The following is a 15994-nucleotide window of genomic DNA, read 5'->3' on the forward strand; positions in this document are numbered from 1 at the left end:
TTAAAAAAAATGGCATTGCTGAATTTCTTAGTAAGTTGGGGGAGGGGAACCCTACCTCTTTTATTTTCAATCCCTGTTTCTTTCTACCCATCTCAACAGACCCCTGCAAGAATGAAGGCCAATGTGTTGTGGAGGAGTCTGCCCCACATTGCCTCTGCCCCCCAGGCTGGAGTGGATCGCAATGCCAGAAAAAGACAAGTCAAGTTGGAGACAATTGTACAGATCAGGGCGGGGGAAAGGGCTGTCAGGTGAGCTTGGTAGGTCCAGCCAATGCATGTGGGAAAACTCCTAAAACCCAGAGTTGTTGGATGATCAAGAAGTGTCAGGATTTCCTGATCACCTTCCAATGTCATGGGACTTCCCGTGCTATTAACATGTAGTTTGGCTCTGAATCAGGGAGCAAAAAACAAAAGGCTCTTCCAGATATATTCCAGCATCAGCTCCAATTACAAAAATAAAATGGGGAATCCACACTAGGAAGGAGGAGGTCACATTATATCCATAGCACCATCTGCGGGCAATCAGTTGAATAACCATTTCTCCCCCACCCCACCCAGGTTAGAATAAAAGGAGTATGAAACAAGTTGTTCTAGTAAGAACTAGTCAGCCTACTTTCCTTTCACTGACTCTACCACTGGACTAATTTTGGTTCAGATCGAGGTCTATTGCTTGCCACAGATGGTGTTACAAATATAATGAGACCTTCTTCCTGGTGTGGATTCCCCTTTTTATTTTTTTGTAGTAGTTTGAGCGGATGGAATATATCAGCATCTGGAAGAGCCCAAGGTGCATCTTGTTCTGCAGACCCAATAACCAAGGCTCTATGCCTGTCTTTGAAAGTGTACTTTGATCACTTTCCTACAAGTTTGTATCCCTTGATGAATGACTTTATGCCCCCAAAGCACTGTGGTTTTTTGGGGGGGAAATTGCACTTGAATTTCCTCTGCACCTTGAGATTTTTTCTTTGCTGACTGGTTCCCGCTGCCGCCCTGTCGTTGTGGTAGTTTTTACCTCCATGGCCCTGAATCAGCCCTGAATCTTCCCAATTTCAGTGCCTGTCTGAGGAGAAGTGCCGAAATGGAGGTGTCTGTACCAAGACAACAGACGGATACCGTTGCCTGTGCCCACCAGGGACCAAAGGTAGGTTTAACCAAGTGCCCCTGCCAAATGAGGTAAGACAGGTGGCTACAAGGGAGATGGCCTTTCTAGTGGTGGCAACCTATTTACGGAATAGTACCCGCCATGAGGCTTACCTGACACCATCACTATGTTCTTTTGGACACCAGGTGAAGATTCTCTTGTTCACCTAGGCTTTAAAAAAATCATTCATATATATATATATTTGTGTTTAATGTGCTTTTAATTGTATGTTTTATTCCATTGTTTTTTGTTTGTGAGCTGCCCAGAAAACACTTGCTATGGGGCAGCCAATAAAGTTGTTGTTAACTCTGGGCAGAACCAGAAACACAGGACTCCCTCCAGAAATGGCAACTGTGTGTTTGAACTCCCAGCCTCTGTAATGTGGACCACAGCTTATCCCTTGTCTAGACTTACTGTCCTTCCTTCCTTCCAGAGCCCAATTGTGACGTGGACCCCTGTTCTCTTCCTGGTGTCCACTGCTACCACAGAGGCACCTGTGTAGCTCATCCTGAAGGATTCTCTTGCATCTGCCCAGCTGGCTATGTTGGCAAGCAGTGTCAGGGGGTAGTGGACGCCTGTTTCTCTCAGCCTTGTCATCAACCTGGTGCCCACAATTGCCAGTCCAGTGCTGAGGGCTTCCGATGTGTGTGCATGCCAGGGTACACAGGTAAAGGAAAGGAGGTCAGCTACAGAGAGGTGGGAGAGGATGTGTGTGTGTGCTATGCTGAAGACTCATTTCAATCCGGGGACATTTCCATCTGGCACTTTATTCTAACATAAACACAAATTGCAATGAGAGATTTTCCAGAGCATCCAGATGACTTCAAAAGATGTCACACTATTTCTTAGAGCCATTTGCTGACCATCTGTGAAAGAACCAGTGCTTTAAAACCCTACTTTAAACATAGTATTTAAAAGGGTTTTCATGGATTTTTCAGATTGTCAGCAGATGGCGCTAAGAAATAGCACAATGTCCTTTGACATCAAGCCACCTAATGGCACAGTCTAGAGAGCGTGAGGCTGTTGGTTTGAATCCCCACTGGTGTGTTTCCCAGAATATGGGAAACTCCTATATCGGGCAGCTGTGATATAGGAAGGTACTGAAAGGCATTCTCTCATACTGTGTGGGAGAAGACAATGGTAAACAACAAAAACAAATATTTATATACTGCTTTTCAACAAAAGTTTCCAAAGCGGTTATATAGAGAAATAATAAATAAGATGGCTCCCTGTCCCCAAAGGGCTCACAAGCTAAATATTAGAGCAACACCAGCAACAGTCAACAGCGGATAGGGCCCAGTTACTCTCCTCCTGCTAAAAAAGGAGACTCACCACCTTCAAAAGGTGTCACTTTGCTGTGTTAGCAGGGGTCAAAACCACTCCTGTATTCTACCAAGAAAACCACATGGCTCTGTGGTCACCAGGAGTCAACACTGACTCGACAACACAATCTTTGGCATCACCTGCATGCCCAAAAAATCTTTTATTACAATTTGTGTTCATGTCAGAATAAACTGCCATCTGGAAATGCCCTAATTCTACTTTTTTTTTTTGGCAAGTACTTCAAGTATTATTTATTTAATGCATGCTAACTACGCTAGTGTGGTGTAGTGCTTAGAGTGCTAGACTAGGACCGGGGAGACCCGAGTTCAAATCCCCATTCAGCCATGAGACTTGCTGGGTGACTCTGGGCCAGTCACTTCTCTCTCAGCCTAACCTACTTCACAGGGTTGTTGTGAGGAGAAACTTAAGTAAGTAGTACACCGCTCTGGGCTCCTTGGAGGAAGAGCGGGGTATACAATATTATTAATAACAACAACAACAACTGGGCAAAGAGGTATCTTTTAAAATGGTGGTTCTCTTATATTTAGAAGTGGGAGAGTAACTGTCCCTATTCAACCCAGCATAGCGTCCCTCTCGCTTTTTAGCCTACTTTCCAGTAGGCTTATGAGATCAACCAGCATTCCGTGTGTCCGTGTATGTATCCCCCCCCATCAACTTCGTAACGCCTTGACCAATATGAACCAAATTAGGTACAGTTGTAGGGACACATAGGGACACCTCAGTGGTGTAGTTTGTAATGATGTCATCCACCCCAATCCAAGATGGCAGATGCATGAACGTTTGAGACCCAAGAGGTCTAACTTGTGGACCACCTAACCAATTTGAAACAGATTTAGTCCAGTTGAAGGGATAGTGAAAGGAAAGTAGGCACATTAGTTCTTATTAGAGCAACTTGGTTTTGTTTTGTTTTTTAAATTCCTTCACCCAGGGGTTCTGTGTGAATCTGTGGTTGACAGTTGTCGATCAAGCCCCTGCCTCAATGGTGGCAGCTGTGATACAGTGCCTGATGACCCCCTTGGATTCACCTGCCACTGTCCCCAGGTAAGAATGGAATGGGATGGTGGGGTGAGGGGGGTGAGGTCAGTGCTTAATTTCTAAATTAATTAAATTAGTGAGCCAGATATAAGAGCGAGATATAAATGTAATAATAATAATAGTAATAATAAAATGGGAGCTAACATAAGAACATAAAAAACAGCCCTGCTGGATCAGGCCCAAGGATGCCCATCCAGTCCAGCATCCTGTTTCACACAGTGGCCCACCAGATGCCCCTGGGGAGCCCAGAGGCAAGAGGTGAAGGCAGGCCCCCTCTCCTGCGATTGCCCCCCTGCAAATGGTATTGAGAGGCATCCTCTGAATTGCCAGAATGTAAGCATGCTTTTGGCCAAACTTAACATGACGTTATCCACTTCCTTAGCCCTGACGTGTTCATTTGTTCTTGCGTAAGTAGCACACAAGGGGGAACGATCAGGACCATGGCTGGGGCTGGGGGGGTCCTTTAAGCCTCCCCCTTCTGCGGTCCTGATCTGGATCACATCTGCCCCACACACATGCCATTTATACTAACAAAGCCTTCTTTGGAGCAAATGCAAGCTTTTATTTACTATTTATTTATTTTATTTATTATTAAAAAATTTATACCGCCCTTCCAAAAGGCTCAGGGCGGTTTACATTAAAACACCATTAAAATCAATTAACAATTAAAACAGAAATTGTAAAACTGCATAAAATATTTAACAATTAAAACATCATAAAACACCAATTAAATAGCCAAACAATTTAAAAACAAGTTTTATAAAGCTCCTTTGGGTAAATAGCACAGGCAGGGGTCATGAGCCAAATGGGGACCACTGCAGGAGGTGAACCCCCCTCTACTCTCCCACCAGCTTTTCAATCTGGGTCATGCCCTCCTTGCACAAGAAAAAGCAAGCACTGAGCCCTCCGGTGCCTGTGGCGCTGGGGTGAGTTGCCACTCTCCATTCTGGCAGCCTCCCAACCACCCCAATCTCTCTGCCACCCTGATTGCCTCCCCGCTAGCTGATAAGCCACAGGCCAGTTTCCAAGTCCTGGATAAAAATACAGACACCTTTTTAAATGGCGATTCTCCTGTATTAAGTAGTGGGAGAGCAACTGTCCCTATCCAACCCAAGCACAGCACCCCTCCAGTGGCTGTTGCTGGTGTCTGCCTTATATTTCCTTTTAGACTGTGAGCCCGTTGGGGACAGGAAACCATCTTATTTATTTATTATTGGTTACTCTATATCAGGCCTGCTCAACTTCCCCCCGCCCCAGTTGCTTTTGGACTACAACTCCCATGATCTTCAGCCACAGTGGCCAATAGCCAGGGATTATGGGAGTTGTAGGCCAACATCTGCAGGAGGGCCCATGTTGAGCTGCCCTGCTCTATATAAACCACTTTGAACACTTTTGGTGGAAAGTGGTCTATAAATGTTTGTAACATTAGTAGCGGTAAATTGGTCCTGCAGCGAGGAGGGGGAAGTTTGGGTGTTTTAATTGTATTTCTATTTGTTTCATCACCTGCTATTGTAAGACAGCTTGAGCTATGGAGAAAGCAGCTTAGTCATTTAGGCAGTTCACATGACCATGAATTGGGTAGAACAGGCATCCTACCCAGCTCTGGGAGCTGTTTTTGATCATACGTGAGCTAAAACCTCGGTAGGAGTAGCGGGAAGCAACTGTGTGGGAGGCAGGCACAGCCTCCAATGGTGTTTCCTCCACCCTGGGTAATTTGCTGGTTAAAAGTGTTGGGTAACCCACACCATCACTTCCTCCTCCTCCTCCTTAGGTTTTAGTTCATATATGATCAAAAATGGAAGGAGAGCTGGTCTTGTGGTAGCAAGCATGAATGCTCCCCTTTGCTAAGCAGGGACAACCCTGGTTGCATTTGAATGGAGATTACATGTGTAAGCACTGTAAGATATTCCCCTTCAGGAATGGGGCTGCTTTGGGAAGAGCATCTGCCTAGTTGCATGCAGAAGGTTCCAAGTTCCCTCCCTGGGGCTGAGAGAGAGACCCCTGCCTGCAACCTTGGAGAAGCCGCTGCCAGTCTGTGTAGACAATACAGAGCTAGATGGACCAATGGTCTGACTCGGTATATGGCAGCTTCCTATGTTGGGTATGTGCCCAGCTCCCCAGTGCCTAGCCGTGTGAACTGCCTCCATGTTTTCCAACCATCTTCTTCCCCTTCCTAGGGCTACGATGGAGCCACCTGTCATCAGCAGGCCCCTCTTTGCAGCTCCTTCTACTGTCACAATGGAGGCCTCTGCATTTCCCGTCCATCTGGGCTCCGGTGCCTCTGCAGGGGAGGGTTCTCCGGGCCAGACTGCCGCCTGCCCCAGTGCTCTCCAGGCTCCTGCCCTGCCACCAACATCACCACTGCCTTTGAGTGCCAGCAGGTGGCCAGAGACGGCCATTGCGACCGGGCCTGCAGCTCTCCCGAGACCCACTGGGACGGAGGTGACTGTTCCCTGGGAGTTCTTGACCCCTGGGAGAGATGTCCAAAGCTCTGCAGGAGGGCTTTCCAAGACGGGCAGTGCCAGCGTCACTGTGATAATGAGGATTGCCTATACGATGGGTTTGACTGCAGCCAGCAGATGAAGTGCAAGTGAGTTGCCACCAGGGGGCATCACAAATGGGGAAGTGGGGGGCACAGGCCTTGCGCAATGCCTGGCTACAGATCTGAAGCCTGGCGGGGAGGAAACCTGGAAAATTTTGAGTGGGATATGGAGGGGTTCCTTTTCCCCCCCAAGGCCAGATAAGATTTCCAGTTTTTCCATCTCTGGCTTTTGCGGGGGGGGGGCAGTTTTCCAAATTGCTCCCCCCACCCCAGGCCTTCACATTTCTATACTTTATTTATTTTATTTGTCAAATTTGTACACCACCCCAAACTTTCGTCTCTGGGCAGTTAACAATAGCATAAAACGAGTTAAAAACATATACAAAAAACTTAAAACAATTTAACAATTTAAAAATAAACCAGAGATTAAAACCTTAAAAAATTTAGGAAGCTGAGAAAGCTTGAGTGAAAAGATGGGTTTTCAGGTGTTTTTTGAAAATTGCCAGAGATGGGGAGGATCGTATCCTAGCAGGGAGCGCATTCCACAATCTCAGGGCAGCGACTGAGAAGGCCCGTCTCTGTGTAGCCACCGAACGGGTTGGCGGTAACTGGAGACGGACCTCCTCAGATGACCTCAATGGGCGGTGGGGCTCGTAGTGAAGAAGACGCTCTCTCAGAAACCCAGGGCCTAAGCCGTTTAGCACTTTGTATTGGCTAGCAATGGCATACACGCAGTATTTACCTGGGACGTAAAGGGCCCTATTTACCTGTGATGGTCTGTATTTTCTAGGGGGTTTCATCCTATTTAAAAACCTTAGCTGATAGATCAAATTCCTTTTCATCCATTCATCCATCAATTAAATCTGTATGAACTTGTATGTAAGAAGAAGAACAGGAAAAAAGCATACTGGCTGACAAATTGAGCAACATTATGCATGCGGTGGAACGTAACATTTGCCTCGTCACGCTGTTGTGCAACACAAAAATTGTGCAAACGAGAGTTGCCTGCCAATGTGCAGAGACGGATAAGGCAGCTTCGTACATTTCTGTGTGTCTCCCAGTCTTACCTGGAGATGCTGCCAGGGATTGAACCTGGGACCTTCTGCCTGCCAAGCAGATGCTCTAGCACTGAGCTACAGTAGTCCCTCCCCACTTTTTACCCACCAAAACAAGGGGGTAGGAACCAGCCTGTTTATTGAATGTGGAATGCAGTGACCTCTGCATGTTTGTCTCTGTGTACGTTGGACCCTTTAGCCCGATTCACACATTCTGTTCAACACACATACAATCTGTTGTGTACAGTATACAAACAAGCAACCTTAATTCACATGTTGTGTGCGTGTACTTTGTGCATATGAGGGACCTGAACCTCCGGCTATAGAGCGGTATATAAATGTAAGTGAAATGTAAATGTAAGTGAAAAAACTGGTACTCAGAGGCATCCTGCCTTTGAGGCTGGAGGTGGCCTATAGCCCTCCGACTAGTAGCCCTTGTTAGACTTCTCCTCCATGAAGTTATCCAAGTCCCTCTTAAAGCTACCCAGGTTTTCCTCCTCCCTTGCTTCCACACAATCCAAAATCGGGAGAACACACAGCTCCCAAACGTGGGTAGAACACAGTTTTCACTTGTGTGAATGACCTCAATGTCTGAATAGGGCTGCTGGCTCAAAGGAATGCACTTACAAATGAAATTCGCTTTCCAGAATAACAGCCCCAGATATCTTCTCTCCCCCGCATCCCATTCTCTTTCTCAGCCCACTGTATGAGCGATATTGCTGGGACCATTTCTCAGATGGACACTGTGATGGAGGCTGCAACATGGCCCCCTGCGGCTGGGACGGAGGAGATTGCTGGTCTCATCCTGACCCCCTGGAGGACACCACATTGGGCTTGGCTGTATTACTCTCCCGGGAAAACCTGACCCACTTTCTGCGTGCCTTGACTCTTGCCGTGCGGGGGGTATTCCGAGTTCAGCGGGACCCCCAAGGCAGAGAGAGGATTTACCCCTACACAGGGAAGGAATTGCTTGGAAACACGAGTAAATGGACCGGAGGCCAGGGGATGGCTTCTGCGGAGACCATCGGGTAAGAGACAGAATCTTTGCGGCTCTCTGTGCGCCATATCATCTGACCTCGGGGTGGAGTACATCAGGTCCGCTCAACTTCAGCCCTCCTACAGATGTTGGCTTACAACTCCCATAATCCCTAGCTATTGGCCATAGTGCCCGGGGATTATGGGCATTGTAGTCCAAAAACAGCTGGGGGGGGGGGCTAAGTTGCAGGCCTGGTGTACATGGTTCTTCCACCCCCTTCTATCTTCACAACAACTCTAAAAGGTCCATTAGAAGTATAGAATCATATAATCTTAGATTTGGAAGGTACCTCTGAGGTCCTCTAGTCCAGCTCACTGCTCAGAGCAGAAAACTGCAGCAGCATCCCTGACAGACATCTGTCCGGCCTCTGTTTGAAAACCTTCAGTGAAGGAGAGCCCACCACGCCGAACAGGACTTACTTAGGAACAGGCACGGAGCAAGGCTGGTGGCGGCCCGTATTCGGCCGCCGTGGGCCCCTGGCCCCGCCCCCACACCTGACGTCAGACCCCGGGGCGTGGTCTCCCTCCCAAATGGTCTCCCTCCCAAATGGAGGGGTCTCCCTCCCAAATGGGTCTCCCTCCCAAATGGGGCCACGCAGCCCCGTTTGGAAGGGAGATCAGCCCACACTGCGTTGGGCAGCGTAGGCCGGAGCGACTCTCCCTGTCTTTAAAGGAGGGAGAATTGCTTCAGCCCGCACTGCCAATGCAGCGCAGGCCGATTTCATTTCCAAACGGGGGCATGCAGCTAAATTGTTTCACACAGTGAAATAATACCCCCTGCGTCTGACGGCAGGCGTGGGGGGGCGTGTCAGGGCCATGAGGTGTGGCCCCTGATTGGCAGCAGCCCGGGTGGTTTGAACCCATTTGCCCAATGGTGGCTCCGCCCCTGGTCAGGAAACTCAATCTAGCCTAAATCTGCTTCCTTGACATTTCAACCCACTAGACCAGTAGTTCCAAACCAGTTGCTGAACTACGACTCTCAGCATCCCCACTACACTTTATTGTGGCTGGGGATGCTGGGAGTTGTAGTTCATCAAAATCTGGAGGAGCCCTGGTCAGGAACCCCTGTGTTAAGCTGAAAGACAGTGACCGACTGACCCAAGTTCACCCAGTAAACTTTGGGGATCTGAATACAGTTCTTGCCAAGCCTGTTCATTGCAGCTTTTTATCAAAGAGGGTTTATATGTGATGCAGAATAGCCCTTTTCCCAACAGCAGCAAACAAACAAACAAACAAACAAACAAGTCAGGCATGATTTTTGAACAAGGTGGCTGTTGATTGTTCAGATGATTCTGTGGAATAATGAACATGCATGGACCCATGTTCTTAAACATGGGTCCCCAAATGTTGTTGAACTACAACTCCCATCATCCTCAGCCACAATGCCCTTTCACAGTAGTGGTTTATGATGGGAGTTGCAGTCTGGGGACCCGGGTTTGAGAGCCCCTGAACTAATGTTTTTTTGTGTGCAGTGCATTCAATCATCTTCCCTGCCATTATCAGGCACAGTCAATGTTTGGATTAATGACTATGACTATTGTACTATACGGTACAATAAAGGTGACTTGACTTAACAGCTGCATTATATACAGCAAATCAGAAAATGAGAATTTTTCCTGGATGGAAGATGTAGTGACAGAGAAAACTGAGCCTACTGGATTTCTGACAATCAAACCAGAGGTTGCAAAGAGCCTTTATCATTGAGATAGATAGATAGATAGATAGATAGATAGATAGATAGATAGATAGATAGATAGATAGATAGATAGAGCGAGCTTGTGGGCTATTTTCACACCCATGGATTCTGGTATCCATTGTAGAATTTGACAACCTGAGAATTTCAACTTCTTAAAATAAAAAAAATTTTAAAGGACAAATCAATATGATTCTAGCCCTAATTTGTATATAAATGTGGGCTTATAGTTCATCTTCTCTCAGAGGCTTGAGTATAGGAGGTAATCTCTGCAGTTTCCCAAAGTTCCCACTTTTTGTGGGAAGTGCCACTCCCCCCCCACCCCGCCATGGCCCTTGTGACTTTAACTGCTGCATAACAGATATTTAATTGGTGTGGCTTCTCTCACCAATGCATCTTCATGCTGGAAAAAGCTGCACTTGCAGAATCTGTTCAGGAACCCTGACAAATATAAGTGGTGATCCTAACATTCTGGAATCCTGATCCTCCACTTTCTCCCCATACCTCTCACCGACCTCATTTTATGGGGCATCTATGTGACATATAGTCACCTAATGGCACATTTAGTGGGGAAGTAACCTGCCTAGTGAGCAATAGGTTGCTGGTTCAAATCCCCGCTGGTATGTTTCCCAGACTATGGGAAACTCCTGTATCAGGCAGTAACGATATAGGAAGGTGCTGAAAGGTATCATTTCATACTGGCAATGGTAGTAGATGGCATGGTAAACCCCTCCTGTATTCTACCAAGAAAACCACATGGCTCTGAGGTCGCCAGGAGTTGACACCGACTCAACAGCAAAACCTTTCCTTTCCTATGTGACATTTAAATACATCGCATAATTTCTTTGCACCATCTGCTGACAATCCATGAAAAAGCTGTGTCTTTTCAATACTTCTCAATCCTGTGAGAAGTTGGAATGAAGTACCATTTAGAAAGGCCCAGTCTGCCACTAAGAGGCAATACATTATCTCTTTGTTTTTCTTATCACAGGTTCACTGTCTTCCTGGCCGTGGATGGGAACCGCTGCTCAGGACAGTGCCCCACATCCCCCAAATCTGCACTGAATTTCTTGGGTGCCATAGCAGCCAAAGGAACCTTTGAATTACTCATCAAATACCCAGTGATAGCTGCCTGGCTTGAGTCTGTAAAAAATGGTACAAAAGGTCCATAATGTCTGTGTTTCCATTCTGAGAGAAAAGTGAGGCCCTAGTGAATTAGTCAGAGGGATTTTTCAAAATCTGAGGTGAGGTGTCATGGCTTTGATAATCGACTGCCATGTCAGGTTTCAGTGATGACAAAGATATTTCCTTAGTGGGAAAAGATTCAGCAAGGTCCACAGGCCCATTCTTGGATCTTAAAGTGTAAATTTTCAGAAGGAACTGTCTTTTAAAACCATTACTTCATAAGAACGTTCTTTTGCAGGATACTTTGGGGAAAACCATGGACTCTTCTAAACAGTAATTTTTCATCTTCAACTCAGACTTTGACAGGAGATTTTATGGGGCACCCACATAATGTTTACAGCCACCTAATGGCTCAGAGGGGAAATGACTTGACAAGCAAGCCAGAGATTGCCGGTTCAAATCCCTGCTGGTATGTTTCCCAGGCTATGGGAAACGCCTATCTTGGGCAGCAGTGATATAGGAAGATGCTGAAAGGCCTCATCTCATACTGCGTGGGAGATGGCAATGGTAAACCCCTCCTGTATTCTACCAAAGACAACCACAGGGCTCTGTGGTCGCCAGGAGTCGACACCTACTCGACAGCACACTTTACCTTTACCTTTACATAATGTTTAAACACGTTGCCCAATTTCTTTACACTATCTGCTGGCCATCTGCTGTCAGTCTATGAAAAGCCCATGTCTTTTCAATACTACTTTGATCCTAATTGATTGTCGGCAGATGGCACTAAGAAATTACATAATGTGTTCAAACATCATGTAGGCAGCCTGTAAAATCGTCCATCAAATTACCATCTGGGGGAGCCCGAAGACAACTTCAGTACAATACAACAGATATTTATATACCACTTTTCAACAAAAGTTCCCAAAAGCAGTTTACACACACATACACATACCCATATATATGGCTCCCTGTCCCCAAAGGGCTCACAATATAAAGAAGAAACGTAAGATAGACACCAGCAACAGCCACTGGAGGGATGCTGTGCTGGGGCTGGATAGGGCCAGTTGCTCTCCCCCTGCTCATTAAAGAGAATCTGAATAGCTATGAAACAGATCTACAGAATAGATACACCTCTACACAGGGTGAGGGGAGTGTGGGACTTGCATTTCACGGTCTCTCTTCTTCCCACGATCAGCTCCAGAGGCCTCAGTTTCCCATTTTCCTACGCCCCTCATTTACACTGCCGTGGCTGCAGTCCTGGCAATAGCGTTGGGCATCTTCATCGGAGTCTGGAAAACCCGCCGTCCCCAGCCACGCGAACACGGTTTCCTCTGGTTCCCACCTGGATTTGCCCCACGCCAGGGCAAGAAGCGGCGCTGCCGTAGAGATCCTGTTGGAGAAGACGCAATTGGGCTCAAGTGAGTATCGAGTGAGCCTTGCTTGGGACAGAATAGCTTGGATAAGGCCCATCAGCCCTGGATGCAGAACCAGGCTGCACAACGTCAGCCCTCCAGCTGTGGTTGGATGACAACTCCCTCTCACCAGCCCCAGACACAATGGCCAGTAGTCAGGGATGGTGGAAGTTGTAGTCCCAAGTCAGCTGAAGTTATGCAGCCCTGATGTGGAAGAATATAATAATAATTCTTAGCATGGATAGAGTGCTTGTGTTTAATCTACCTCTATCTACAGATGGTTTAGATTAGCTCAGTGATTCTGTTTTCTTCCTTTATTTCAGGGCTGCAGAACTTTGGCCCTCCTGCCAATGTTGGACTACAACTCCCATCATCCCTATTGCCCACTGTGGCTGGGGATGATGGGTGTTGTAGTCCAAAATCAGCTGAGCAGCTGAAATTGTGCCGCCCTGCTTTAGGTAGTTTTAATAATTCCTATCCTGCCTTTCCATATTAAAGCAAGCACAAGGCGTCACGCAGCGAACGAGTCGTGTTGAAAAGGAATAAAACACAACTGGGGGTAGGGGGAAATCAAATAAGTAAGTAAATAACAAGAACAATAAAAAGCCACATAAAAACAGCAGTAGTGGCCTTACAACAATCTTTTAAAGTAGACCAGTATTATAATCCGTGTATTATATATGTGGAGGAGAGTGTATGGGGGCAGGTTCCTGCCCCAAGGAACATGCAATTAAAACTGGACCCAAAGGAGAGAGATGGAAATGGATCCTTGTGTGCCACAACTCTTTTCTCTGGATGGGAAGAATAGGCATTTCATTCAGGTGCTTGCTTATACCAAGGTGCTGGGTCTAAGGGGTTATGTCAAAGGCTTGAGGGCAGGGCTGAAGGAAGTCAGAGAGATGCAGACTGCCTGTCACTGAAGCATATTTCATAACATCCTGTGTCAGAGTCCCTTTAAGCCTTTTCTGGAACCCCCTCCCACAATGCAGGCCAACGAAGCCAGGTGCTGAGTTTGAAGAAGATGCTGACATGTGCTCTGGGCCGCATTATGATGGACCCCTGAATGCCAAGGAGACCAAGGTATTTGTTTCTGCTGAATGAAGAATGGAATCAAAGATACCATAGTAAGATTGTCTTGCTCCACTAGGGGGCAGTAGAACAGCTTTTACCGCCTCTTTTTTTACAGGGGGATCCAGATTCCGTCTCAATCCCAGACCAAGGCCAGCCTAGGATGAAGAAACAGGCTCAGCTGAGCACGCCATCCTCAACCCAGGAGAAAGGCACCAGGCCGAAGGCTGTCAAAATGCAAGGGCCAGGTAAAAAGAGAAGTCAGCCCTTCAGGGAAGGAGCTGGCAAAACAGGAAGTCCCGCCTCTGTATCTGAGCCGTAAGGGGATGTCCCTCCCACAGGGCTGGCCTAGCCATAGAGGCAAACCAGGGAATGGCCAGAGGAACCAACATTCCAGGGCAACCTGACTCCGTGAAGTGACTGTCTGGGGGACACCACCACAGCCGGCACTGTTGGAGGAGGTGCCCAGAAGCAGTTTAACATCTCACTGAGCACTCTGTATCCCAGAGGCACAACACACACGACTTCTGTTCCCCATGGGTGGCAGTCCAGTCTCATCCCATGGCATAAAGTCCACAAGGTCTGGCAGCTCATGAGGCAGAGCTGGTCAGGGTAGCACCACTACAGACAGCTCCATGGGATGCATTGATTCAACAGCAAACGAGGGAGGTGCATGGACCAAAAATCATGGTTTAGCTCAAATCTATCTATCTATCTATCTATCTATCTATCTATCTATCTATCTATCTACTTACTTACTTAACATATTTTTATATCGCCCAAAACCCAAGTTCTCAATTTGAATTGAATTCGAGCTGAACCGCATGCTACCAAACCAGTTCAGTTGAACTGACTGGCCGGTCTGATCCTTTGACCGAACTGGTTCGGCGATTCAGGTGGCTGATACCTGTAAAAGCACACGCTTAGGGATGTGCCGTGGAGGGTGAGCGGTGGCGGGTGGCGGCGCCAGCAGCTGCACCGGCCAAGTAAGCATCTCACTACCTCTTTCATTGCCCTCGCCCAGACACCCTGTTCGTTTCGGTCTGTTCTCGAACCTCCAAACTGGCCCGGTTTGAGGTGAACCAGTTTGGCAACCAACTGTCCGTGCACATCGCTAAACCAGCTCTTAAGTATCTCTGAGCTAGTCAGCCCCAGCTGGGCTCTGCCTTCCTGCCTGGAGAGAGGGTGGCAGTCCAAGGGGCAGCCCTCTGGCCTGGAGTGCAGTGCAGTTCTCTGCCACCTCCTCTCCAGCTGATCCTGCCTTGCCTGTTGCCAGTGCTGACATGCAGATATCAGAGAGGGTAGAGGTGCAGGCTGAATTGGCTCCTCCAGGGGCTCCATTTCCAAGGGCGTCGCTCTGGGTTTTTTTTTAGCTCCATGGGTATTGTTTCAAGGGGCTCCATCTCTGGGCTATAACAAGATGTCCGGGCTCAGGGCTGGGTTCAGTGCTGGCCTCTGACTTCTTCAGGGTCAGACTTAGAAACATCAGAGCCTTGCAGGATCAGGCCCAAGACCTATCTAGTACAGCATCCTGTTTCCCACAGGGACTCGCCCACCAGATGTTTTTGGGAAGCCCACAAGCAGGTGGTGAGGAAATGCCCCTTTCCCCTTCATTGCTCCCCCTACAGCTGGTATTCAAAGGCCTCTTATCTCTCTGAAGGTAGCCTATAGCTATCAAGGCCAGTAGTCACTGATAGGCTTGTCCTCCAAGAATTTGTCTTACGCTCCTTTTAAAGCCATCATCACCACATGCTGTGGCAGAGAATTCCACAGGTTAATTATGTGGAGGGAGTCACTAGTCAGGGCTGGGGTCTGAAAGCCCAGGCAATAGAAGGCCCACCATTGTATGTCTTTCTCACTCCATTTTCTTCTCCCCCCCCCCCAGTTTGTGGCCTGACACCACTGATGCCTTTGGCCCCTTCTCCTGAGCCAGAACTGGAGCAATCCTGGACAGAGAGACAACTGGGGAGCCCCGGAGAGACACCCCTCCACCTAGCAGCTCGATACTCTCGCGCAGATGCTGCGCGCAGACTCCTGGGAGCTGGAGCTGATGCCAACGCTCATGACCAGTCGGGGAGGACCCCCTTGCACAGCGCCATTGCAGCCGATGCACTGGGTGTCTTCCAGGTGAAACAAGACGTTCTGAGTTAGGGTTGCCAACTGTCCCGCACTGTGCGGGATGTCCCGACACTCATTGACTGTGACTGCAGGAGGCGGGAGGGGAGGAGGGAGGGCAAAAGGCAACAGTTGGGAAAGTTGGGAGGGTTCCAACTTTCGTTGGGAAAGGTCCAACACTTGGGGAAGTTGGGAGGGGTCCAACTTTCGTTGGGAAAGGTCCAACACTTGGGGAAGTTGGGAGGGGTCCAACTTTCATTGGGAGAGGTCCAACACTTGGGGAAGTTGGGAGGGGTCCAACTTTTGGAGGGGTCCTCTCCTCCCACACAGTTGGGAGGGGAGGAGGGAGGGCAAAAGACAACAGTTAGGAAACCTCCCCCCTGCCACCCCACCCACTCGGCTATGAGAATGACCTCAATATGTGGTC

General features: G+C 47.9%; 1 protein-coding gene across 1 annotated transcript in view; it reads left to right on the forward strand.

The window, feature by feature from the left end:
• Nucleotides 1–15994, forward strand: part of NOTCH4 (notch receptor 4) — a 50625-nt gene that overhangs the window by 26629 nt on the left and 8002 nt on the right. Inside the window, exons 13-23 of the mRNA XM_053291702.1 lie at nucleotides 100–248; nucleotides 1053–1140; nucleotides 1574–1807; nucleotides 3413–3525; nucleotides 5697–6109; nucleotides 7815–8144; nucleotides 10836–10999; nucleotides 12168–12390; nucleotides 13374–13464; nucleotides 13571–13700; nucleotides 15338–15579. Of these exons, the coding sequence (XP_053147677.1) occupies nucleotides 100–248; nucleotides 1053–1140; nucleotides 1574–1807; nucleotides 3413–3525; nucleotides 5697–6109; nucleotides 7815–8144; nucleotides 10836–10999; nucleotides 12168–12390; nucleotides 13374–13464; nucleotides 13571–13700; nucleotides 15338–15579 (2177 nt within the window). The remainder of the gene's footprint in view (nucleotides 1–99; nucleotides 249–1052; nucleotides 1141–1573; nucleotides 1808–3412; nucleotides 3526–5696; nucleotides 6110–7814; nucleotides 8145–10835; nucleotides 11000–12167; nucleotides 12391–13373; nucleotides 13465–13570; nucleotides 13701–15337; nucleotides 15580–15994) is intronic.

Source organism: Hemicordylus capensis, chromosome 2, assembly GCF_027244095.1.
Source record: "Hemicordylus capensis ecotype Gifberg chromosome 2, rHemCap1.1.pri, whole genome shotgun sequence".
Classification (NCBI taxonomy): domain Eukaryota; kingdom Metazoa; phylum Chordata; class Lepidosauria; order Squamata; family Cordylidae; genus Hemicordylus; species Hemicordylus capensis.